The sequence below is a fragment of the Macrotis lagotis genome, chromosome 1, assembly GCF_037893015.1.
Source record: "Macrotis lagotis isolate mMagLag1 chromosome 1, bilby.v1.9.chrom.fasta, whole genome shotgun sequence".
NCBI classification, from domain to species: Eukaryota; Metazoa; Chordata; class Mammalia; order Peramelemorphia; family Peramelidae; genus Macrotis; species Macrotis lagotis.
The window spans coordinates 42,500,405-42,527,287 of NC_133658.1; the positions used below are offsets into that span (position 1 = coordinate 42,500,405).

At 36.7% G+C, this 26,883-nt stretch overlaps 1 protein-coding gene across 13 annotated transcripts in view; it reads left to right on the plus strand.

The window, feature by feature from the left end:
* HYDIN (HYDIN axonemal central pair apparatus protein) overlaps nt 1-26,883 on the plus strand; it is a 509,309-nt gene that overhangs the window by 214,422 nt on the left and 268,004 nt on the right. For all 13 annotated transcript variants that reach the window (XM_074199124.1, XM_074199133.1, XM_074199118.1 and 10 more), the window contains 2 exons: nt 8,903-9,104; nt 24,118-24,301. In XM_074199124.1, coding sequence (XP_074055225.1) covers nt 8,903-9,104; nt 24,118-24,301 — 386 coding nt within the window. The remainder of the gene's footprint in view (nt 1-8,902; nt 9,105-24,117; nt 24,302-26,883) is intronic.

Below are 26,883 nucleotides of genomic sequence, written 5' to 3' on the forward strand. Positions count from 1 at the left end.
TGGTTAGGTGGCACAGTGGATAAAGCACTGGCCCTGGAGTCAGGAGTACCTGGGTTCAAATCCGATCTCAGACACTTAATAATTACCTAGCTGTGTGGCCTTGGGCAAGCCACTTAACTCCATTTGCCTTGCAAAAAAAAAAAAAACAAACTAAAAATTATTTCCCATGATATTCTAGATCTTTTGTTATTTTAAATGAATTTTATTATTATTTTTAAAAACATCTTCTTGGTAATTTGAATGGTATACCATAGAAATTATGCATTAATTTTAGTAGTATTATAATGTTTATTTTGTTGACACAGCCTTTCTCTGAGCACCGAATATTCTTTCAGCTATTTAGGTTGTTCTTTAATTCTTTAAGGAACTGTTCATATTGAATCCATACAAGTCTTTTTTGTGCTTTGGGAGGTTAATCCCTAGATATGTTATGCATTTGTAATTGTCTATTTCTAAATAGAGTTTTTCAACTGAAAATTTCCCCTGTCTTCTTGTATAATCATAGTATAATTTTCCTTTAATCTTTTTAAAAGGTGACCTTGTTTTTCCATTGGCTCTCTCCCCCTCATCACTGATTCTTCCTTCTCATTAAATATTCCATTCCCTTTTTATTAGTTTTATTTATTTTAATTAGTTTTATTTTTTATTTTCATGTACTCATTTTTATTTATTAATTCTTTAATCCTCCTTTTATCTGGTTTTATAGTTCTCATCTTTTTTTTTCTCCCTCTCAATCATGTAGATTACTCCTTCTCTCCTCCCCCTCAGCTAGTTCTGTTCAATAGTTTTTAATATTTCATTTGTTATACCCCCTTTCCAAAAAGAATTCCTCTCTCTTCATTGTCTCCCTCCTTTTTCTGTTTACTCTAGATTCTCATTCTCTGATTCATGACCTTTAATCATCTGGTGATTGGCATATTTGAGAAGCAAATAATCTCATCTGTTCTGGTTTTCTTTCTAACTCTTCTTTATTACTGAAAGTTTCATCCTGAGCTCCTATGCTCTTTGGAACACATTATTGCATTCCCTCCAACTTTTTCCAGTGGGTGTGGAATAGTCTTGCTTTATTCAAATACCCTCTCCTTTGGATTTGAGAGTCTTTCTCCTGATGGGAGAACTTGTTTCAGAATTTCATTTAACCCCTATATCTTTGAATTTGCAGCCTTGTTTTTTGTTTTTTGTTTTGTTTTGTTTTACTTGGAGAAAATCTGTGAATACTTTCAATTGGAACTTCAGGAATTCTGGGCAATTCTTTTATTTCCTTTATTATAGGTTTAAGGGTTTGTTTGTTTGTTTTGGTCCCATTGTATTCCTTTGAGAGATCTACTTATGAGCCTTAGCTTGTCTCTGAATCTTGACTTCCAGATCAGTATGTTTTGTAGGGTATGTTTTGTAGCAAAGGGAGTATCTTTTCCTTTAATTTTCTTGTTCTTTTGCTTCTTTTCTTTCATCTTTTATTTGCATTCCCAAGCTTTATTCTTTCTTTTGTTTCTTTGGTAAGACTTGCCATTGCAGATTCTAGTTTTTCCATTCTGTTCATTATTTTTCCTGTGCTGGCATAAATTCTGATTTCTCTTTCCAAACCACTCAGGAACTAAGTGTTGGTTCCACATTCTCCTATGATTCCACAGAGTATTCTGTCTCGTCAAGTGTTAAATCATTTTCTAACTTTTTGAAATCTTTATTCATATTCAAGGCAGCTTGGCGTTGCTAGAGTAGCATTGGACCTGTACTTAAGGAGACCTGAGTTCAAATTGGGACTCAGACACCTCAGACACAGTTGTAAAACCCTGGGGAAGTCATTTTACCCTATTGGCCTCAGTTTCCTTATCTATAAAATAAACTGGAGTTTTTAAAAAAATCCTTCTATTGAATTTTGGGTATCCTAGATCATAGAAACAGTTGAAATTGTTTTATCTTTGGCATAGAATTTCTGTTTTGCTTTGTTTGAGAGTTTGTCAGGATCAGAGAAAAATGTCTTAGTCTACTATATTTTTTATATCATGGTGACTATCAGCAAAATTGGCAAGGGATGACCACTTCTTCAGTAGGATAGAGCCTTTATTATAAGATCACAAAATTTAGAATTGACAGAAAACAGTCTTGTTCAACCCACTCATTCCCCCTCCCCAAGAGGATTTTACAAGTAAGGAAATTGAGGATTAAGTTAAGTGATTTGCCTGAGGTTATATAATCCAATTCAATAAACAGGCACTGTGCTAAACCCTGGGGACCCAGGGGTAAATGATGAATTATGAATTCTAAATGATAAAATATGCTTCCATAAATTCTAATTTAACAGAAGCATCTTTCCTCATGGAGTTAAAACCAGGCAGGGCAGCAGGTAGAGTAGAGGGCAGGTTGCAGACCTGGAATCTGAATCCAGAGCCTTTGTTCCAAATGCAGTATTCTTTGCCCTCATTCTCCCTTCTACGATTTTTCCTTCAGCCCCATCCCTTCCTCAGTTCTTGCTGTTTTCTTCCACCTTTCTCTTGGGCAGCTGGGTGTCTCTTAGATACTGCTAGACTTGTATTCATAAAGACTTGAGTTCAAATCCAGCCTTAGATGCTTGTCAGATTTGTAATCTTAGCTAAGTCACTTAACTTCTCTCAGCCTCAGTTTCCTCTACTGTAAAATGGAAATAATAACAGCACTTGCCTCCCACATTAAGTGCTATATAAATATTAGTTGTAATTAATTATTATTATTCTCCCCAATGTAATCCTAGTCATTTCATTTTCCCAGTCTATTATGATATTGCAAAACACCACCACAATAGCAAACCCTAAAGAATTCAGAGCAGACTAAAGCACTAATACCAAGCCAAAGTTCACTCTGACCTAAAAATAGCCTCTTTTCTTTCATTTAATTTTAAGTAATTTTCATGGTGATGCTCCCTTTTAGGTACATCTTTGGCTCTTTTTTTCTTATTTCATTTACTTTTTATGGACAGGAAAAAAAGGGGTTGTGTGTATTTGTCGGTGATTTTGTGGCTATCCAGTTTGTTTTATAAGGATTTATTTTTGCAAGATGATAAAGTCCAATGATAATTTTGAATGAAAAGAAAGAAACATCTTGGTGGGTAGTGAGGATTATGGAGTAGAGAGAATTTAGAGTGAAAGAAATTGATGGAGGCAGGACCTGAGTTCAAATTCGACCCCAGACACTTAATAATTACCTAGCTGTGTGGCCTTGGGCAAGCCACTTAACCCCATTGCCTTGCAAAAACCTAAAAAAAAAAAGTTGATGAAGAAGGTCAGTGCTGAATGCTGAATTAGGAGTGGCAGCAACTGAGATATATATGTATATATGCATATATTTTTAACTTGGAGAAGTAATTGTATACCCAATATTTTGTTAGTATGGTGTCCTTAGGAGGTTAGGAGTGATATTGGGTTTACTGTAGACATAACATTATTTATTAAACACTTCAGTATTTGAGCCCTTGAAAAAGTAGATAATCAACAGGCTCAATTGCTCATTGGAAAAGGAAAAAAGATCTGATGATTTACAGCATTTGTACTCTTGTGCTGGCAGATCGATGGATGGCTAATAGGGCCTTTCAAAGAACAACACTCTGGGGCCAAAAGAACTCACAGTCCCCTGCAATACAGATTTCCAGGGTTATTTCATATTAGGCTGCCCAGTAAATATTTTTTGTCTGCATTTGGGTCATGAAAGTCTCATTTTTTAAAGGGTAACCAATGCACAGGAAGGCAAGGAATGTTTATCACGATCTCTGCTGCTGTGAGATATTGCTACAAATCTGGTATAGTAGGAATCCTTAGAATTCCTACAGTTAGATGAAAGAACTTGCCCTGTTCCTATCATTAATTAGAGTGCAGAATATTTTCTCTTACATATTAAGATATCATGGGACCCACAATAACTTTTGCTTTGTCTCACTGAACACCGGAAGTACCCCCAAATTCGTAGCCATCCATATCTGAGGTCCTCAGTGTGTCTATGAGATCCCTAGCCTGCTCCAAGGCATCAGTTAACCCTTATAGTCAACTTTTGCTTGATACCCACGTAGATTGAGAGGTGCTGTATTTGGTCTCCTTTGAGGAAAAAAATGTTAATTATTTCTTTAATTTCTAAAACTTCTGTTAGCTTTGCTCTCTATTCTAGACAATAGTTTCTCTCCTCCCCCCCACCCCCTGCTACACTCCTCAGTGATAAGTTGCTATAATTAATTCATACCTCTATTCCGATATTAATTAATCAAGATTTAGGTGTTTAAAGGTCCAGCATATCCAGGAGCTGATTTTCCTCTGTCTTAGTCTAAAACAACCAATAGTCATTGATAACCATAGCTTAGAGATCACAATTGAATCAATAAATGGTGTACAAAAGATTTTCTAGACCCCCATTTATCCTTTTGTTATTTTTCCTGAAGAGAATAATCACATCTTGTCAGGCATATTTAGTCACTTTAATCAAGTGTTTATCTATCAACTTGAAATAATTTAATCTGTAAAATGTTTTTTCTCAGTTTTGCCGCCATATAATTTATTATTATTATTATCATAAACAACAATTATAATTTACAAGTAACTGAGAATTTTTTAAAAAATGGAAAATTGTGTATAGAAATGCAAAATGAAATATCAAAATGATCAAATTAGGAAAACGAAATCTTAAATAACCCAATTATTGAGGAAAAAAAATCAAGCAAGCTATAAAGGAACAATGAAAAGAAAATAAATCTGGCCAAGAAGGATTTATGGGTTAATTTTAATCAAATGTATAAAGAGTAGCTGATCCCCATACTGCACAAATTTTTCTCAGAAACTGAGAAGAAAAACTACCATATTCCTGTTTTGGAGACAAATCAAATCAGGAGTATTAGACTGAGTCTTGGATTTGGGGGTCAAGCTATGTGATCATTAGTATACTACTTACCCTCTCACTAAGTCTCATTTTTCCTCATTTAGAAAATGATGTTGGACTAAAATAATATCCCTTCTAGTTCTGCTCTATGATCCTATGATCAAGTAAAGAAAGGAAACTTTAAGTAAACATCCCTAATTAATATCAGTGCAAGAATTCATCGCCTCCTATTGATTTGCTTATAATCTTTACAAAGCGAATCTTGATCTCTTTTCTGAGATCCTTCCTGCATCTCCAGCTCCTTGTCAGACCAAAGGTACCATCCATATGCCAACACCATACAATATTCTCCAGTGTGGTCAGAACCGATTTATATTGGAAAACATTTGACAAAAATAATGAAAATACAGTGCAGCACAGATGATGTTTATTTGTGATTTTCTACTTAATATGTCTCCAGCAGGAGACACAGAATTTAGTGGCTCTAGTTTTAATTTAAGTAATTTAAATTTGATATTTTTCCTACTAGATATTTTCATCTGGTTGTCCTAAGGGGACATCAAAGTCATCGTGTCCAAAAACCACATTTTCCTCTATTTCTCCCTTCCCAACGAGCTTTCTCATTTCTGCCAAGGACATAGTCAGTCTTCTAGTAAACTAGGTTGATAGCCTTGAAGTCATCCGTCAGTTTTCATTCTTGTTCATTCTGCTTACTAATTAATTGCCAAGTCTGCCTCTTTTCACTACTCCATACCTTGAGCAATATCTTTCAGGTTCTTTTTTGCCTGGACTATTGCAATAGTCCCATATTTGGTTTGCTCATATCTAGTTTGTACCCCCTTCAGTTCATCCATCTTTCACAGCTGTCAAAAGGAACTTCTTAAGGTTGGTTCTGATCATGCTACTCCCCTACTGAAGGGGCTTCAGGGGTTCCCTACTGCCTCTAAGGTAAAAAAATAATTTCTTTGCCTATCATTCAGAGATCTTCACAGTATGGTTCTGGTCCCTCTTCTCAGGCTTGATTATATATTACTCTCTCTCTCCCACCAGTTTGTGTTTCAGTCAGACTGGCTTACTTACTGCCCAAATATAGGACATACTGTCAATGCCTGTGCCTTTTAAAAAATTTATTCCAACTTTAAATACCCAAACCATGCATTTCTATGTACATAGAATACAAAAAGAAGATACATGGATTTAAAAAAGGTGAATAATACATTGTACACATTACTCCAAGCTATACAATTCTATTTGCTTATTTGTTTTTAACTTCCTCTGTTATCTTATTTGCATTTAAAAAATTCACTAATATTCTTTATTAGTATCATTACTTGCAACTCCCTTCACCTCTTTCATCCTAACCAGAATTAAAAGTGGAGAGAAAAAATACCCTGTAATAAACAAGCAAAAGAGAACTGTAGAATGACCAAAACTAAATATATGGTTCTCTGTGTTTTGATTCCATCATATCTCTAACAAGAAATGGGGATGGGGAAGGAAGAAAGGGAATGATAATTTTAATGCTATATGCCACTGAGTTAAGTGCTTCACAAATTCTTGCTTCATTATAGGAAAACATGGTTGGTCATTGCTCTGATCAGCATTCTTATATCTTTCTAAGTGTTTTTTTTCCTTTATAATGTTGTTGTCATTCTAAAAATTATGTCCTTGTTCTTCTAGCTCCACTCTACACTGGTCCCCAATAACCAGATTTCTCTGAAATGATATCTTTTATAATTTTTTAATGTTCATATATATATTTATATATGTATATGATTTTCTATTATAAATTGTCTTATTGTATCTTACAGTGTAATTTTTTATTGCATTCATATGCTAGAATTTGTTCAACAATCTCCCAATTAAGGAGGGTACCCTCATGTATTCATGTACTCATGTATTCCTTTTACCCTGCATTTTCTCTGGAACAGAAGCAAATTCACTCTCAGATCCTCCCCCCCACCCTGTTTTTTTTTTAGCTTCCTCACTTTGCAGACATTAAGGTTTTGAAAGGACACTTATTTCTTCTTTTCCTATTAGAATCTTCATATGGCTCATTCTAATTGTTCATATAAATTTATCTTTCTAGATTTTTCTTGACCTAATATTTACATTTCTATAATTCTGAACGTTTTTTTCAGGAATGCTTGAAGGTCCTCTATTCTATTTAAAAGTCATTTTTTTTTCTTTTGGATCATGCTCAATTTTGCAGAGTACATTTTTCATGGCTTGCAAACCTGTACTTTTTACCTTTAGGAATAATGATATTCCAAGATCTCTTCTCAATTATGGTAAAAGTTTCCAGGTCTTGTGTGAGTCTAGTTGTGGTTCCTTTGTCTCTTGAATTTTTTTTGGATGATTATTTTTCTTCTTTGTTTGTTTGGGGTTTTTTTTAAGGAAGGCAATAGGGTTAAGTGACTTGCCCAAGGTCACACAGCTAGGTAATTATTAAATGTCTGAGGCCGAATTTGAACTCAGGTCCTCCTCATTCCAGGATTGGTGCTCTATCCACTGTGCCACCTAGCTGCCCCTGTTTTTCTTTCTTTTCTCTCTTTCTTTCTTCCTTCCTTCCTTCCTTCCTTCCTTCCTTCCTTCCTTCCTTCCTTTCTTTCTTTCTTTCTTTCTTTCTTTCTTTCTTTCTTTCTTTCTTTCTTTCTTTCTTTCTTTCTTTCTTTCAATGTGGAAGATGTAGATTTTGGCTATGACAGTACTGAAATTTTTCCTTTTGGAGTTTTTTTGGAAATTGTTAATGGATTTTCCTCCCCCCCTCTCCCCTTCCCCCCAATTTTCATTTCTTCTATGGTTCTTATAGATCTTCGTAAGGTTTCTTTTATGATTTCTTGACATACAGAACCCAGGCTTTTAAAAAGTCACGTGACTCATGATGTCCACTGTCTTCCAGATCAGTTGATTTTTATATCAGCTATCTTATTTTCTTCTGTTTGTTTTTTAGTCTTTTGATTTTGTTCTAATATTTCTTATCATGACTTGGAGTTAGTGATTTTTATTTCCCCTATACTCTTTCCAAGGAGTCTTTTACCTGGATAATTTTTTTCTACTCTATAATATATTTGTTCTCTAAATTTTTTTCTAGAATTTTTAATTTAATAATCTCTTACCTCACTTGTTGTAGGTATTTATGTAGTCCTTGTGGAAAATCTATATTCTCCTTTGAGCATTAGTCTACAGTTGTATGAAGTAACTTTATTCTTTTTGACTGAATTTTTAAAATAGTTTTAAATCTTCAAAATATATACTACTCAGTGTCTTCTTTGGTTGATCCGTTTCTCCAACTTTATTTTCTGAACTAGGCCTTGTGCCAGGGTAACCTACCATGCTTTTGGGTGGAAGTCTGTGCTTGCTTGGTCTTAGCTGGGGTCATGTGGTTTTCGGAGCTGACCTCCTTTGAACTTCATAGTAATGGAAGGTTTTCAGGGTCCCTTCAGGACAAAACCAGGGACCTTGGAATATGTGGAATTTTCTGGTCTGAATGCTACTTACTATACTTCTTGCTCATGCTCCCAAGGCTTCCAAGGTTTTTCTCTATGGATTTCCAACCATCCCAGGGATTTTTGATCATGCTGGGGGAACTTTTTCCTTTTTCAGGCTGCATGAGATTTTGACCTTGCTTGAGTAATGTTAGGAGATCACCAACTTACTTGGTATACCTGCATTAGCTGTTTTGGTAGTACATTTTTCCTATTGCTTCTGCAGTTCTGAGGTAGAAGTCACTTGCTATAATTATTCATTGCATGTTTCAATTACTTTTCAGTCAGATTCTGATTAAATGTCTTTGCTGGAATAGGTTTTTGATAGGCGGGAATTCTGGCTCAATTCAGGCAACCATAGGTTAGAAGTTTTCCTAGGGTTTTATACACTCATGGTATGTTTTCTTCTACCTTGTGTTAAACCTTATTCCCTTATTCAAGAGACCTTTCCTGATTTCCCTAGCTGTTAGCTCCAATCTCAATCATTTTACATTTATTTTTTTCCATGGCTTATCTATATATCTGCTATTTGATGGATAGAAATAAAAAAGAATTCATGTTTTTCTTTTCCTTCCTTCTAGGGGAAAAGGTTGGTGTAAACTTGCATGGAGCTGGTGCAGACATGAATATTAGACTGGACAAGAATTCCATGACCATTGAGAAAACCTATATATCTCTATCCAATCAGAGATCAATAAGTATTCACAACCGAAGTAATATCATTGCACATTTCCAGTGGAAAGTATATGCTACTCAAGAAGAGGAAGATAAAGAAAAAGCTAGGTTTGTAATAAAAATCCATTTTAATGATCTTATATGAGGGAATGGAAAATCGGGTCATTTTGGACAATTATTTCACATTTCTTATTCATGAATAGTAAGTTTAGAATTAATCTATCCAAAGTAACATTTTAGAAAACTCAGTAGTCGGTTTGATGAAAATTTCTTCTCTGGGTCTGCTTTTCTGACGGCAACGATATGGAATAATGCAATATCTATCTTTAGTGACTCCTGATCTTATCATATGATTTATATCTGGAAGAAGCCTTAGAGATCTAGGGCCATTCTTTCACCCCATTCTGCATAAGAGGAAACAGCCCCAGAAAAGAAGTGATTTGCCTGAGATTACATGGGGAGTGAACAGCAGAGTATGAAACTGAGTCTTCCCTCTCCGAAACTACTTAATCATGTTGTCTTTCCATTTAATTCAGTCAAAATTTATGGAGTTGCATTTATTCCTGATACTAAGATAGATGCTACCACTTTGTCTAAGAATGAAACCTATTCATTCTGCCCCATCCTCCACCGTCTCTGTAAAAATCTTAGAACAAAGGAACAAAATAATTAAACACAACTACATCTTACAAGGTATGTTTTTCTCCCTTACACCTCTTCCAGTGTATTTTAATTTTCTTCTTTAGAGCCAAGATTTCAGAAACATTAATTTATCTCTACTTCCTTTTTAACCTTTGTGTCTTCATCATTTTTCTGTTCTTCAAAAAATTCATCAGATTTTATATGTATTTTCAGAAAAAAATTATTTGGACAGTGATCATTTAAGAAATCTTCAGTGATTGAATATTTCAAAACCCTAGAAATTTGTATTTCATTTTTAAAGTTACAGTACTATATTGCTCCTTCACTAGACTTTTCCATCCCTTAAAACTACTTTCTTCTTTTTCTTAACCCAAACTCTCAAAAAAGCTATCTATTGATACTTCTAATATTCAATTATCAACCCTTTGCTATCTGACTTCTGACATCACTTAGCAGAAACTCTTCTCTACCAAGTCATCAGGACTCTCTTAATTGCCAGATCTGTTGACATTTTCCTCAGTTTTCATCCTTCTCAACCTATCTGTTGTGCTTAACACTGTAAACCAAGGTCTCTTCCTAAGAGCTCTCTCCACTTTGGGTTTTGTGAAGCTCTCATCTTCTCAATCACCTTTGTTAGCTCATATGACTCTCCCTAGTTGAGGGTATTCCACATGCTCTCTTGGGGGTTTAATGATTATTCTTTACAGAGTACTCCCAGATCTTTAGATCCTGCCTGTCTCTCCTTCTGAGCTTCAGTTCAGCATCAATAATTGCTTACTGAACATTTCACCTCTCTTCTTTTCTTTACTCTCTGAGGAAGAAGAGATTCTTTATTATGGTTTTTCTCTTCTCTCATGTCTTCTAGGATCTTGTCTCCTTATTTTTTCTGTTTCCATCTTACATTCTCTCCCCATCTTACCAGTTTAACTGTGTGAGCTACAAATATACTGAAGTTCTACCTATACTTCAAAAAACCTTCCCTTTATTCTCTTATCTCTCAGGCTACCATCCCACATCTCTCTTGTCTTTTATTTTAGGTTTTTTGCAAGGCAATTGGGGTTAAGTAGCTTGCCCAAGGCTACATCTGAGGCCAGATTTGAACTCAGGTACTCCTGAATCTAGGGCTGGTGTTTTATTCACTGTGCCACCTAGTTGCCCCATCTCTTGTCTTTCACTGCAAATCTAGAAAGAGTAAATTATATTTGCTACCCTTTCTTCCTAACCATTCACTGTTTTCTATTTCCACAATTTTATGACTTTAAGTTGATGGGGTATTTTGGCAGAAATATCTTTAATCCTATTTGACTAAATTCTTGTGAATTCCAATGGCAGAATTCAGTGTGTGTTAGCTACCCCTCCCTCCAAACTTTATGACTTTTGCATACTTGGTAAGTATGCCATCTCTAAATTTAAGCAAGTACTTAATGAAAATATTAAATAGCGCAGAGTCTAGCAAAACTCTCTGGAACTCTCTACTTGCAGCCTTCTTCAAAATTACATTTAATAATGACTATTCTTTGGGTGTTAGCATTCAACCATTTCATAGAGTGTTTAACTTTATGAACATTCAGCCCATATCTTTCCATCTTTTCCAAAAGAATAGTAAGAGAAACTTTACTAAATGTCTTCCCAAAATCCACACAAACTCTCTGTAATGTTACTTTTATCTGCCAGGAAAAAAAGTCTAATACCTCCTGTTGATGGAGGAAATAATGACTTAGAAGCCAAGGGGACACATTGGCATATGTGACCCATTTTTTTCTTTTCTTTTTAATTTTATTGTTGCTGTTATCTTTTTATAAAAAATAATTATCCTTACTTCTTATCAGTCTTCTCACAATAGAAGCTTCCCTTTCCTGACAAGTAAGTACAGCTCAATAAACAACTCAACCCACTGGTCATGTTTAAAAATAACCATCATATTCCACCTAGGTACTCTGACAACTCTCTTCCAAGAAGTGAGAGTCATGACTTTTTTTGGATGAAGTCATGCTGATTCTTTGTAATCACCAATTCCATTTCTAGAAGTTCACTTACCATTCTTTTAAGAATATCTTCTGGAAGATTTCCTATTTATAGGAATTTAAGTCTACTCGCTAGCCTTAATAGAATCCATTCTCTTCCATTGTTATGAAACTATGGAATAATGTCTTCTATCTTCATTCAGTTCAGTAGCACCTCTCCCTTCTCCAAGATCTCTCAATGCTATTGACTATGAGTCAATTATTTCAGATCATTGTTCTTTCTGTATTCTAGAGGGTAATTTATTGGGACCAGGTGGTCCCAATCTATTTATCTTGGAAATCAATTTCCTATTGGTCATTATTGTTAAGTCCTTACTAGTCCTAAGATTATTTTCCTTGAAAGAAAAAAAAAGGAACAAAGTAGGAACTAATTTTTGAGAAAAGTTAGTAGTTTTTTATAATTTTCTACTCATCCTGAGACCTTCCTTTTTTGATCTTTTCTCTAATATAGTTAAAAACTACTCCCCCTTCATTTTAATTCTTCACTTTTCTTGCCAAAAAATAGTCATTTTTTGAGCTTTCGCAGTCCAGGTGTTAGCCCTATACTATGCCATTTTGGGGCACCCTATACTATGCTTGTTCTTACTTCCATCCTTAGTGCATTTTTTTTAAAATACAAGTTGACTGGTAAGTTTTGCGTGCCTTTCTAAAAATCTCCTTTTCCTCCTTATCAGAGTTGGTTTTTTTAGGCCATTGAAATTCCATCCTGTGAGTTCCCATCTTCCTTTGGTTGGTTACCTTCATGTTATTTTAAAATGTATGATTCTACCTGTTCTTGTTCTAATTCCTTTGAAATTTGCTATCCCAAAATCTAGGGTGTACAGCATCCTATCTATGCCAAATAAATAACTATGAAATGCATTTAGGGTCAGATTTATTGGGAATAAAGGTTTTATCAGATAAATTGTGCAATTTCAACAAGAGAGGTCTCCTGCACTAATATAATTTCTTTGCTTCCAGTTAAGTGGAATTCTTCTCCTCTATCCTGAATTTTAAATTTAACTGTGCCTTCTTTATGGTTTCCCACAATTTCCATCCCAGCAATTTATTCCTTCTTATTGGTGAGAATCAAATAAAGAACAGAATTTCCCTTTTTTTTTAATTGCTTCACCTTTTGAAGAATGAAATATTCACCAAGACAAGTTAAGAAATTATTAGCAGTTCTATCTTTGGAAGTGATAGTGATCCAAAAGATGTCTGTATAACTGAAGTTCCTCATCACTACCATCTCATACTTCTGTGGTAGGCTAGTGATTGATTATACAACATCCTCTTTTATTTCTTTTTACTATACAAGTGGTCTGTAGTATACTGTAATGACAATATCATTTTGACTTCTGTTTGCCTCCATTGATCTTCACTCAAATGCTCTCCACCTACTTTGGAGCTCTGGATTTCCTTTGGGTACCTGAATTTCCTTCCATGACTATACCTTCTCAATAAACAAGACTTCCCCAAGCTTCCTTTACTTTTAATGGCACTGTTTTTTTAAAGTACATTCATTTGTAGCATATGTTAATCATGGATCTCATCTTACTAATTTTCAGTAATTTGTATGAAATCAGATCTGCCTTATTTTAAGCATTTTTTATAGAGACAAAAACAGTTATGAATTGTATATTGGCTTTTTTCTGGAATATATTGACTTTCTTTCTAATGCACAGGCTTTTTAAAATACTATTATTATTTTTAAAATAGGCTTAATATTATATGCACCCTAGATTTTTGGAGAGCAGATTTCAAAGGAATCAGAGCAAAGATTGGTAGGGTTGTATGATTGATCTGAGACATGAGTCCATGAAGGGTGAAAAGCTCACAAGAACTCTATTATCTAGATAAGTAAATTTAATATAGTTCTTCCTTCTCCCTTTTCATTTTAAATTCCTTTTAATTTTGTGCAGTTTCAATGAGAGTAGCCTGAAATTCTTATAGTTTAAGCTATGTTATACAAGTCCATATTTCATTTTCAAATACAATCTTCTTAACAAATTGCTCACGTTCTAAATCTGCCTTTTTCTTGAACCTAACAAGTTGTACTAGATATATGAATTTCAAAATACAAAGTATAAGAAAAAATGATTATATGAGAAAAACATAAACTTTAATCATATGCTTTTAGAAAGGAAATATCCATGTATGTTTTATATATAAAAGATATTTAACAAAGTAGTAACTAAATTGCTCTATTTGTGTCCCTTTCTGTTATTTTTATTGTGTTCTGTGCATTTAAAATGTTATCGATGTTTTATTGCATATTTGTTCCTACTCACTCAATTATCTCCAGCAAATAAATATTTCTCTTGTAATAAATATGTATAGTCAAGCAAAAAAAAAATAACATGATGGGCATATCAGAGATTGCTTCATTTTGTCCTTTTGGTTTATATTTTTCTGTGTTTTGTAAATATTCATACATTTCATTTGACTTAACAATTTTGTTGATCTGTTATGAAGTATTATAATTCTTTGGCAATTTCCTTTACAATTGTGCTACATTTTAGGAGACAATGATAATTTGATTTTTCCTGACTCTTTTTTAAAATATAAAATTATCAATTCTCTTTGTTATTAATATTTTCAAAAATAACTCCTAGTTTGACTCACTAATTTATTGTTTTGTTTTTATCTCTGCCCTTTTGAAGTTTTGTATGTGTGTTTATGTGTTTTTATTTGTTGCTCCACTGGCTTTTTTTTCCATTGATAGACACATTCATTATCAAAAGAGAGAAAGACCATAAGTATAAATGTTCCATTAATGATTGCTTTCAGTCAATCAACTAATCAATAAGCTTTCCTTAAAGTCCCTCTGATGTTCCAGACACTGTGCTAGGTCAGGAAATGAAAGTTAAGGCATTCTTACCATCAAAGACTCTGCATTCTCTAAATGGAGACATGTAACTCCAAAATAGATACGTGGTTTAATTGGAGGGACCAGGAAAGAATCTGTATATGAGCTGGTGACTCATCTCAATCTTGAAGGATACTAGGAATTCTAAAGAGGGAAGGTGAAGGAATATGTTCCATGGAAGAAGAAAAGAGACATGGAAGTGGGAAATAGAGTACTATGATATATTAGCATCAGTAAGAATGTCAGTTGGACTGGATTGTCATTTCTTTTGAAGCTGAGTCTAATAAGAACCACATTTCTCATTACCTTTTTGATTATCAGCTGTCAAAGAAACTTCATTGATGAACTCATGTTGCTGGAATCAGATGAGGAATCAAATCCTCTCTGTCCCACATATTACAACTGTAGCAATCACAGCTCTGAATTCACAAACTAAAAGCTCCCAATTGAATGAGTTGTAAGGGATATTTCTTACTGGTTCTAAAATGTGTTCATGAGAGTCTCTCACACATTTTATCAGTAATACTTTTTTTTTATTACTGAGGCTATATTATTATAATACCAAACTATAAATTCTGAAAAGCCATAAAAGTAAAAAAATTTAGTAAAGTAGCAAAGATAAGTTTTTGTTTTATTCTTTAATACTTTATTCTCATAGTTTTAGGAACTTTTGATGAATTTTACTGATACTCCAAAGAGAACATACTAATATGGGCAAACAAATAATTAAAAGAAATAAATATAGGGAATTTCTTTTTCTTTTCTTTTCTTTTTTCTTTTTTTGAGTTTTGCAAGGTAATGGGGTTAAATGTCTTGTCCAAAGTCACACAGCTATTTTATTCTCAAGTTTTTCACCTCCCCCAAACCTTCTCCTGTAGCTTGATCCCTTCTTTAGCTCTAGTCTTTTTCCTCCTTCAAATCGATCCTTATTTTCCCTAATCACCTTTCTCATTTTTTTGTCCTTCTGTTCATCTGCTTTTCCTTCAGATCCTCACCAAGTTCTCTAAACTTCTCTCTAAATTCAGTCTCTGTTTTTTTTTTTTTGTTTAATTGAAATTTTATTTTATCTTCCCAATTACATGCAATGGTAGTTTTTCAACATTCATCCATTTGGAAATTTGTGAGTTCCACATTTTTCTACCAAGTTCCCCCCTCCCCATAGTGGCAAACAGTCTGGTAAAAGTTGTATTTGTACAATCCTCTTTAACATAGTTCCAAATTATCTGGCTTTCTTACTTATTCCAAAATCCTCCTTTCAGAGCTTCTCAATTCCTTTTTCTGCCTCCATAACCTTATCTTACCAGCAGGAGGCAGACTCATTCATCTCTAAAATTAAGATATTAAGTTAAGTGATCTCTAAAGCTCCTTCTGATTCTTGATAATATGACTCTATAAGTGATGAGAGTGCTTTGATTAGAGGGCAGATAGCAGTATCTGGTGTAGTAAACCACATAGTCTACAGAGATCCCATAGTTGAATATCCCAAGTATAAACTTTCCCATAGTGAGAGAGGGATACACCAATTTTATGTTTTGGAGGGAGGCAATTGGAGTTAAGTGGTTTGCCCAATTACACAATCACTTAAATATCTGAGGTCAGATTTGAACTCATATCCTCCTGACTTTAGGACTGGTAGTCTAATCCATTGTAGCACCTAGCTGCCCCACATCAATTTTTTTAGAGTTTAAAAAAACTCTCTTGTCCAATTTTCCTGTTCCATAAATGAGATTCTTAAAAAAATTTTCATATATATTGTATATACTAATACATGACTACTATAGCATAAAATTACTCAGTGATAGTTTTCATTTGTCTTATTGTGTGCTATGTTAGATGGTAACATTACCCATACTGCTTTAGGCAGTAATTTCAGACTGCCAATAAAAGGGAATAGCAAAAGAATCAGGACAAAATGTAAAATTGTAAAAACTGAAATTAATGTTTTATCTATCCCTTGTTGCTATTTCCTTTAAATTTCCCTGTCGGATTTAAAATATTTTTATACCAGTTTGTGTGTCTTCAACACTCCTTTGATCAGTCCTCAAAAAAGGAGGATTATATAAGCAGATACTTGGGAGGGGTGCTCCTTTTCTGAAACTCTATGCAAGTCAAGAAAAAATTTTTGAGACCTATTATAATTTTGCAAAAGAGGAAATTGAGGCACAGAAGGTTAAGTGACTTAAATGTATGAAGCAGAATTCAAATTCAAATTTCTAATTACAATTCCTTCCCTTTATTCACTGTACTGTCGAACTGTCTCCTTAAATTAGGTTCTGTGCAGATAATACCTTCTTATTCTGACAATTCTTTCAATGCTAGAATGGGTAAGGATATTTTCCTAACTAGTTATGCCAATAAAATGCCAGGCAAATAGGACTGTTGAGGGGGACTGCGGTGAAATGGGGGAAATGATTGACAGGTTTTTAGAGAAATAAATTATGTCAAAAGCATTCCAGACAGGAAAGAAGAAGATAATGAAACATTATGGGAAATGACCACCATTGGATGTTATTGTAGAAGCTAAGCATCTGGGAGAAAGGATTCTGCTCAGTCTTGAAGAAGTGTAAGAGGCAGAAGGTCATCAATGGTAGCCGGCTAATGCCCAATAGGAAAAAGTAAGCTAGCCTATAACTAAGGAATAGTTATAGCTAGGGAAGGGTGAGGGGCTTAGCTTTAAAAGCATCCCTTCTAAGAATAATTCTGAAAAAAAGAACCTGTGGCAATGAGCAGGAGACTGTCAGGAAAAGCTTATCTTGTCCTACCTGATGCCCATAGGGAGCAACAGCCTGGCAATCATAATTAGGCTTAAAGGATTCCAGGCAGAGTCTTATGTCCAAAAGGACTAAAAAGGTGCCAAAGCTTGGAAAACAAGCTGTCTGTATGGCAAAGATGTTAGATTCTCAGGCACAGAATCCTGAAATCTAAATAGTGTCTCAAAGAGAAGTCATAATCTGTTGGAGTTGTTTTGTTTAGAGCAAATCTCTGAAATGGCAGGGCAGTTCCCTACTGGAGGAGACATTTAAATGGATAATAAATGAAATAATGAAGAGATGAAATATTTTTAAATGACTTTGATTTTATTTAATAGAACAAAAATGTATCTACTTTCCATAAAATAACATTATTACTAATAGATTTTTAATGAGAGGGATGTCATTGGAAATGCTTTGTAGTTTTCTAAAATCTTGGTTTTAATACTTTGTGGTAACAATTTGAAAGTCAGTCTCAGTCCAGTTTATTTGGATACTTTATTTTGTTCCAGCATAGTTTTTGAAATTTATTTTTATAATGAACTTGACACATCAACAAACATGAATATTTTAATATGAAATCTGTATTTTGTATAATTTTTAACACACATTTGAACTTTAAATTGATAGTATCAACACTTGTCTTTCGTGTTCCCTTCTGATCTGCTGTTCTTTATTGTAGATGCTTTATTATAAAGAAATCTTTTTAAATCTTGCATTGGTATTATTTCCCTTCCTAACTCTCCTTTTAGGCAAAATCATTTCAATTTATGTAACTGAAATTAGTCATTTTTTTAGAGTACCTCTATCCTTTGTTTACTCAAGAACTCTCTCCCTCCCCCTACTTGTGAAAGATCTCTTTCTAGCTCCTATAATCTATTTACAATTATGACCTTTTATATCTATTTCATGAATTTATTTGGAGCTTTTTTGTGTTATGTAGGATGACATTTTGATCTAAACCTAACTCCTTCCAGTCTGCTTTCCAATTTTCCCAGTAGTTTTTTCAAATAATAAGTCTTGTTCCCAGGAGAGATGTCCTTGAGTTTATGGAACATTGTGCTTCTTTGCTTTTTCTGGTCTCATGAACCTTAACTGATCCACTGAATAATTTTTTCAGGTTTTGTTTTTTTTTTTGCCAGTGCCAAATAATTTTGTAGTATAGTTTGATACTTGGTACTGTGAGATGCCCTTCCTTCCTTCTCTTTTTCATCATTTTCCTTTATTTATTTATTGTCTTTCCATATGTATTTTGCTATTATGCTGCCTGGTCCATTAAAGTACCACTTTGGAAGTTTGATTGGTATGACACAATATAGATTTGGTTACGATTTGGATGACTGTCATTGCTAGAAGATGAGACATCACGGAAACAAATTTTTTGGAAGAGCTGTATCTGGAAAACAATCACGCTTCTGCCCCACAGAGTCACTGGACTTTCTCTCTCCTCACTGTCTTCTTAAACTCTTACTTTTAGCTTCCAACCTCCCCATTCCTCTGATACTGCTCTCTCTAAAGTGCCCAGTGATGATCTGGTTGCCTAATCCAATGACCTTTGCTCACTGCTCATTCTCCTTGACCTTTCTGCAGCCCCTGATACAACTGATGACTCTCTCCTCCCTGATACCTCTTCTCTTTCAGCTTTTGGGTCACCCCTTTCCCAGATCTCCTCCTACCTCGCTGACTGACTACTTCTCCATTGTCTCCTTTGCTAAATTCTCCTCCAGATCCATAGGTGTCCTTCAAGGTTCTATCCTGGGCCCTCTCCTCTTCTCCCTTTATACTACTTTACTCCAGGATCTCATCAATACCCATAAATGTAATGACCATCTTTATGTTGATCTCTACCTCTTTTGCTTACCACTCTCTGCTGAATCACATATCTACAAATGCCTTTGAGACATCCCTCATTGGATGTCCTGTCCATCTTAAACTCAACATGTACAATCCCATTTTCATCATCATTCCTCCTTCCACCTTCCCTGTTACTGTAGGGGACAACACCATTCTGCCAACTCTCAGGTTCAAACCTGAGTCATCCTGGATTCTTCACTATTTCTCACCCCCAAAGCCAGTATGTTGCCAGCACTGATTGTACCTTTGTAAAAATCACTTTAATACTTCTCCTTTTTTTTGACATTGCCACCACTTTGGTACAGGCCCTAATCACCTCTGGACTACTGTAATAGCTATTTGGGGGGGGGGGGGGATCTGCCTATCTCAAGTTTCTCTTTAATGAATCCTCCATTTGGCCCCTAAATTGCTTTTCTAAAGCACAAGTCTGACCATCTCACGCGCCTACTTAATAACCTTCAGTGCTCCCAGTCACCTGCAGGATCAGATCCCCTTTTTTGACATTCAAAACCCTTCATAATTTAGCTCCCTCTTACTTTTTCAATCTTCCTATACCTTAGTTCAGGGGTGGGGAACATTGGCCTTCTGGCCATATATGGCCCTGGAAATCACTTGGTCTGCTGCTGCCATGGCAACCACAGGCTGGACTCAAAATTCAATAAATCTTGGAGTTTTTAGAGGTGAATTAATGAAATATTTGATCCAATGTGGCAGACTTGGTTTTAAGTTGATAATTTTGTATCCCTGAAAATGATGTTAAAAATATTCATATGGGGAGGCGGCACAGTGGATAGGGCACCGGCCCTGGAGTTAGGAGGGCCTGAGTTCAAATGTGGCCTCAGACACTTAATAATTACCTAACTGGGTGGCCTTGGGCAAGCCACTTAACCTCATTGCCTTGCAAAAACTAAAAAAAAAAAAATTATTCATATGACCTTTGGCAGAAAAAAAGGTTCCCCACCCCAGGCTTAGGATATAAGATATGTATTTCATGTGCTCTTTGATTATGTGACACTGGCCTCCTGGCTGTTCCACAAACAAGACAAGAGCTTCCAGCTCTTGGCTCTGGGCATTTCCTGTGATAGTTCCCCATACCTGAACACTCTCCTCCTTCACCTCTAACTACTGACTTTCCTGCTAACTTTTAATTCCCAACTAAAGTCTCCTGTTCTACCTTAAAACTTTCCCATTTCCCCTCTTAATTCTAGTGCCTTTCCTCTATTTTCTGTATAAGCTATATAACTTATATGTATTTATGTTTGCTTGTTGCCTTAGACTTTGAGCTCCTTGTGGGTAGGGGCTGTCTTTTTGTCTCTTTTTGGATCTCTAGCATTTACTTCAGTGCCTTAATAAATATTGATTGATATGCAGATGCAAATAGACTGGTTGAATTGGGGATTGGGCTCACTACCACAAGTAGTTAGTATTTATATAGCACTTTAAGATTTGCCAAATGTTTTCCATATATTAGTAAATTATAATGCTCATTTTTCAATAAATCTACCAATTCCACAAAAGTTTCTGTTGAAATTCATTTAGTAAATTCCCTTCTCACCTAATGCTAATCAGCTGTTCTGACAATCTAAATGGAAAGAGACCCATTTTTATATTTTTAACAGGTGGCTTCAAATCCCACTGAAACTCTTCATTTGGAAGATATTTCCATAGGCTAGAAAATGATGTTTTCCAGTTTTTTAAAAAAAATGTCATTCAGTCAACAACCATTTATTAGGTGTTTACTCTGAGCCAGGCATTCTAATTAATAACCTACAAGGATAGGAGGTTAAGCCAAAGCAACACCCTGTCCTCGAGGAATGAACATTTTAATGAGGGAGGAAAATATGTAAATAACTATCATGACCATGCAAGAGGCTGTCTAGGTGACGAGTGCTCTGGACTAGGTTCTGGACCCAGTTGTCATAGATGGGCATCATATCACCTGAATATTGGGAAAGAAGTGGGATCAGGTACTGTGAGACAATGAAGTTGGAGAGACCTGTTTCTAAAACCTAATGGGGGTGGGGTGCTGCTTTGGTTTTTAATCTAAAACCAAACTTTGGTTTTTAAGGAATCTTATAGGGAATATGTGGTGGGGGATTTGGGGAAGCAATCGTTAATGGAAGAGACAAGGGGCCTTTAGGCTGAGAGTGTCCTTCTCCCATGGCCCACATTAGAGACTTGGATATCAGTTTGCAGAGACTAAGAGATGAGTCTCTGCAATGTAGAAGAGATCCCTGGGAGGAGGAGAAAGGGGACTATGACAAGTCACTGACATTGGTAGGGAGATGATAAGAGCAGCATGCAATAGACCCATGCAGCCATGGAGTACAGAGAAAGGACCTGTGAGGAACAATTCCCCACCTTTGGTGGTTTTGAGAGAAGCCACAGGAAGTAGCAGTACAGGTCAGGGAAGGCATACAAATGAATGATTAGAAACGGAGAGTGTAGCCTTAGAAACTGAGGAGGGGGAGCCCTAATGTGGAAGAAGAACCTCCATGTGCCCCTCCACAAGCTATGTTCTAACCAGGGCAGTACTGTATAATGGCCCCTGAGAAGATGATAGAGGCACCAACCAGAGTCCTATTGGTTTCTGCTAATCCTTTGTCCTTCACAACAAAGATCTCAAAAGTGCAGAGCATGTCTATAAAACAGAGAGGTTTGACTATCATTCTCTCCCTTTAAGCAAGGTCACATGGACCTCCCAGTTCCTAGCTGATAAAGAGAGAGACAGATCGATAAGAGACAAGTCAGTTTTGAATCCATGAAGGCCTGTCCTATCAACAGCTTAAAATCATCTTCTCAGTCCATCTCCCTGGATCGTTGGGACCTATTTGTTCTGGCAGAGGTTGCCAGTGGGGATGATGCTGCCCTTTTGTAAGGACTGAACCAAGTTCAGTTCTGTTCCCAATGGAAAAATTCCCCCCCTTTGTTTAAGCACCAGCTTTGTCGTGGTATTCTTGTTCTGGAAAGAATTGAGTTGGAGGAGACTAAGTTTTGATGCTTTGCCTTCCAAAGCAGGTAACCTGATGTCAGCTGCTGCTGCTGATATTGTGAGTCAATAAGTCTGATAATTCAATAAGTCAATTATTGTCCTTAGCCATTGTGCTAAGATCTAGAGAAACAAATACAATAAAAAAAGAGAGTTCTCATGGGTCAAGGGGAGTTGGGGGAAGATGGGGAAAGGAGGCATCCTTCCATGGGGGCTAAGTCTAGAGAATATAAGATGGTTAATCAGAGTTCCCTTCCCCAAAATAAAGGTGATGGGAAAAACTCACCCAAGGGAGGAAGGAAGGATCTACAGAAATAGAGTTAGGAGGCTGCTGGGGCAAAATCAGAGCATAGGGGTTGGCTGGTCTGAGTCAAGAATATTTCCCAGAATGGCTACGTCAACAGTAGTGGTTTTCAAACCCATGACAGAGGGAGGAGACCCGTTCTGTAGTTTTCCAGAGGCCAGGATGACCCCCGGACACAAATTATAGGGAGACAAGTGATAACTCAGTATGAGAGGAGACTTCTAATAATTTGAGCTGTCCTTAAATGGAGTGATCTGCCTTATACTATTGGAGAACTTCCATACCTGGAAGGAATAGGGCAGAGTCTGGATGACCCACCAGAGATGGTACTGAAGGAATTCAGTGGGAGATTTGGTTAGATGACTATTGAGTGACCTTTCCACAACCTAGAATTCTAGGTTTCTATTTCTGCTAAGAAAAAAAAAGAAAAGATTTGTAGAGTTTATGACTTCCTGGTCACCTAGATTTGAGAAGCTGAGAAAATTGGTCAAAAGTGTTTGTAGGATGGGATTTTTAAATATATTTCCACTAAATATAATCAGATCATTCCACACACTGGAGACATTATTTGTTAAGGAAAAACCCCTCACAGTTTACCTCTGGACAACAGGATTGCTTTAGTTTTTGACCTTAAACTTTAAAGACATTTGCAAAGATATTATTTATTCCAAAGGTTGATTAATTAACATGATGACTTCCATTTAAGGCTTGTCACAGCTCCACAGTTTCCATGACAGTAAAGCCTTACCTAATGAACAACATTAGGCAACTGCCACTCCTTTTAGCTTATTGAATTCTTCTAATAGAAAAGGTGATTTTCCTATAAATCCATATCTAGAATTTTCTTCCTCAAAAATCCAATGTTTTAATCATAAAGAGCAAGTATTGGAGAAAGTATGCTTGTTCTATGTTTCTCTTACATAGGCAGCTCTCTCACCTAAGTGGTTCAGACATCCTGGGGATGGTACATCTGGGCTGGAGGGGAGATTCCATTGAATTAAAACAAACAAACCAACAAAAAATAAACCCAGCAGATTTAAGTGAGTGCCTACCATGGGTACAAAGCTGAAGAAGCGAGGACAAAAATAAACCAATGCTGCCTTCAATAGGCTTACATTCTACTAGAGGATGATGATTTGTACAGGAATAAGTAAAACCACAAGATACATAAGAAGTAATTTTGGGGCAGCTGGGTGACCACCTGACCCTGGTGTCAGGATGATCTGAGTTCAAATGTGACCTCAGACATTTGATACTTCCTGGCTGTGAGACCCTAGGCAAGTCACTTAACTCCAGTCTCCCTCACACATATACTAAAAGGAATAATTTTGAGAGAAAATGCTAACAACTAGAGGGATCAAGAATGGCATTGTCTTTGAGATTATCTTTAGTTTATCATAAACATATATATATTTATAAATATGTGCATAAATGTATGTGTATGTATCTCTCTTGTATGTTGGTAGTTGTTTGTGGCCTCTCCTATGAGACTGTAATCCCCTTGAGGGCAGACACTGGCTGGGTTAGTTTTTGGTTTTTTAAATCTCTAGCACCCAACAGTTATAATAGCATCTGCTGCAGAGTAGGCACTTAAGACATGTGTGTTGAGTGACTGATGGTGGAAGGTGGCCCTTAAGTTGCTCTTTGGAAAGTCTTGTTCAGGGGTCAGGCTTTTGCTCCCTCTCACTCCGCTCTCCTCTTGAACTCCAGGCTCTGCGATGACCTGACCAAGGAAGAGGAGAAGAAGACAGAGGCACTTCTGCAGGAGTGTATCCTTGACCCGTCTCTCCGAGAGCACCTTTCTGTCATCTCCCATGCTTTCCAGAACCAGAGGCAGATCATCCAGACCAATGATATGCTCTTCTTTGGCAGTATCTTTCTCATTGAACCGGTGGTAAGTGATACCAACCTCATCCGAACAGCGAGAATGTGACTGAGAGCCAGGCCATAAGATCTCCTTCAGTCCTCACAACAACCTTGGGAGGGAGGTGCTTAGGATTATCCCCATTTTATAGATAAGGGAACAGTGGTTGTAACCATCGGGTCTGAAGTGGGATCTGACTTCATCTCCTGCCCATCATACATATTATTAAGACGGCTAGCTCTGTGAGTCGTCCAGGGAGACTGGGAAAGTCTGTAGGTTGAATCTTGGCACTTTCAATGTTTGTTGTTGTTCTGTCATTTTTCAGTCCCGTTTGATCCTTGGTGACCCTGTTTGGGATTTTCTTGGCAAAGATACTGGAGTGTCATTTGACAGATGAGAAAACTGAGGCAAACTGGGTGAAGTGACTTGCCCAGGACACAGCCAGGATTAGAATTTAGGAAAGAGTCTTCCTGATTCCAAACCCAGAGCTCTGTCCACTGTGCCACCCAGCTGCCCCATCTTTCGCAGTATCAGTAAACATTTTCTTATGCCATCTAGTATATACAGAGCAGAAGGTTTAGATGCTCCAAAGAAGCTTATCATAAAGTTGGAGGCAGAGCATTTATGTAAAAAGATAAATAACAATACAGGGATAGTGTGTGTTAGATGTTAAATGAATGATATTGGTCAGTGGTTCCAAACCTTTTTTGGTTTCAGCATCCCTATATATTCTTAAAATTATTGAGAACTACCCCCCCAAACCTATTGCTATGTGGGTTATATCTATTGGTGTTTACCAAATTAGAAATTATAGCATCTTAGTGTGATTAGGTTTGATTATGTTTTAATCTTGAAGACTCCATGAAAGGACTATGAGAGGTCCCTAACCTATGGATGGATAATAAATGCTCTAGGAGTTGGGAGGAACAAGTCCTTAGACTGTGGCCTGGAGCTTTGGCTTAGGAGGCAAGATGTCAACAGGGTAGCACCACCTAGGTGGACTCAACATCAGGCACAGGTATGAGCCCTTTGGGGAAGTAGAAGCAGTGCTGATGACCACAAAAATGGAAAGGCCAGCTACACTATAACCAGTCTATTTGGGGGTGATCCATAAGAGAGAGAAGAGGAAATCAAACCCTTTGTGGGGGGAAATGGATGTTGTTGTGAATAAAAGAAGATGAACAAGCAAATACTAGGGCCTAATTTACCAACTCTACAAGATCTTTCTTTATGAATACCACTTACATAAGAACTAAAGACTTCCTTGGAGACACTGGCCTCCCGACTGTCCCTCTCCTAGCCTGGACATCCAGCTGACCCCATAGCTTGCCCTGGACAACCACTCACACATCAGATCTTGATATTTCTGCCTTCAGAACATCTCCTCTAGGTACCCTCTTATCACTGATCATGAAACTGTCACTTTTCATCACCTCTGGTTCTAAGACAGTAGTCGGGTTCTAGCTGGACTCTGCCCAATGACTCTTTCTCTCAACTGACAAAGAGATGGTCAAAAGCCTAAGTATGACCAAGTTAAATTCCTGTGGATTATATATAAAGTCCCATGTCTGGCTTTTAGAAATCCTTGTAATTGGGCCTCTTCCCACTCTTTGAGTTATTGGACCAGTTCCTCACCTCCATGCATTCTACAGTCTAGCTCCACTGGCTCTTGCTCACTGCTCCTTCCATCTAGTTCTTCTCCAGGCTTCCTCACCTTTGCCTCAGTTTCCCTGCTTCCTGCAAGACTCCATTTAATCCTTTCTTTTATAGGAGAGCTTTCCCTCCACTCCTGGACTATTATCTCCCCTCCTTCATTACTAAGTCTTCTTAGTAATAGTTAGGTACATGACCTCCCTACTTCAAGGCTGGCTTACTTGTTACAGTGACCTTGGTCCCCTGACTATTTCAGGTCTTTGTTCCCACCATTTTTTCTGGCATTCCCTCCTGCTTGGAATGCTCTCCCACAAGAAGTGTTCCCTAACTCCTCCTCATTCAGGTGCTTTCACTCTCTTGATTATTAACTATTTATCCAGTTTGGCTCTGTGGGATGTTCAGGAGGACCTTGGTGTGAGGGCTGCTAAGCCCCTTTCAGGGCAACTCATTCATCCTTGGTGTCCACCTTCAGCTCTTACCCATGGCTTCAAGGAGCTAGAGTATGGACAGTGGACACACCCTGGACACATATGTTTTCAGATGGGCTAAAGCAAACTGAAGGTCACTGAAAGGCCCCAACCTGTTGTTGAGTTTAGGGGTATGTCTACTGCAAATTTGTGAAGACTCCTTGGCAGAATGGGCAGATGAGGACAATTTGTTCCACGAGCCATGAAGGCAGCTAAAGGTGCTATGGACATAGAATTTGGTGAGACTTTGAAGATACCAAGGTCAGCCCTGCATCCCAGACCATTTCCAGCCGTCTTAACTTTTTTTTGGCAAGGCAATGGGGTTAAGTGACTTACCCAAGGTCACACAACTAAGTAATTATCAAGTGTCTGAGGCTGGAATTGAACTCGGGGCCAGCTGCCCCTAGTCATCTTGACTTTTACCTTGCCACTAGACTTCTGTGTGTCTCTGGAAGACAGAATGAGGCTGTGCAACAACTCTGCCTTACTGAA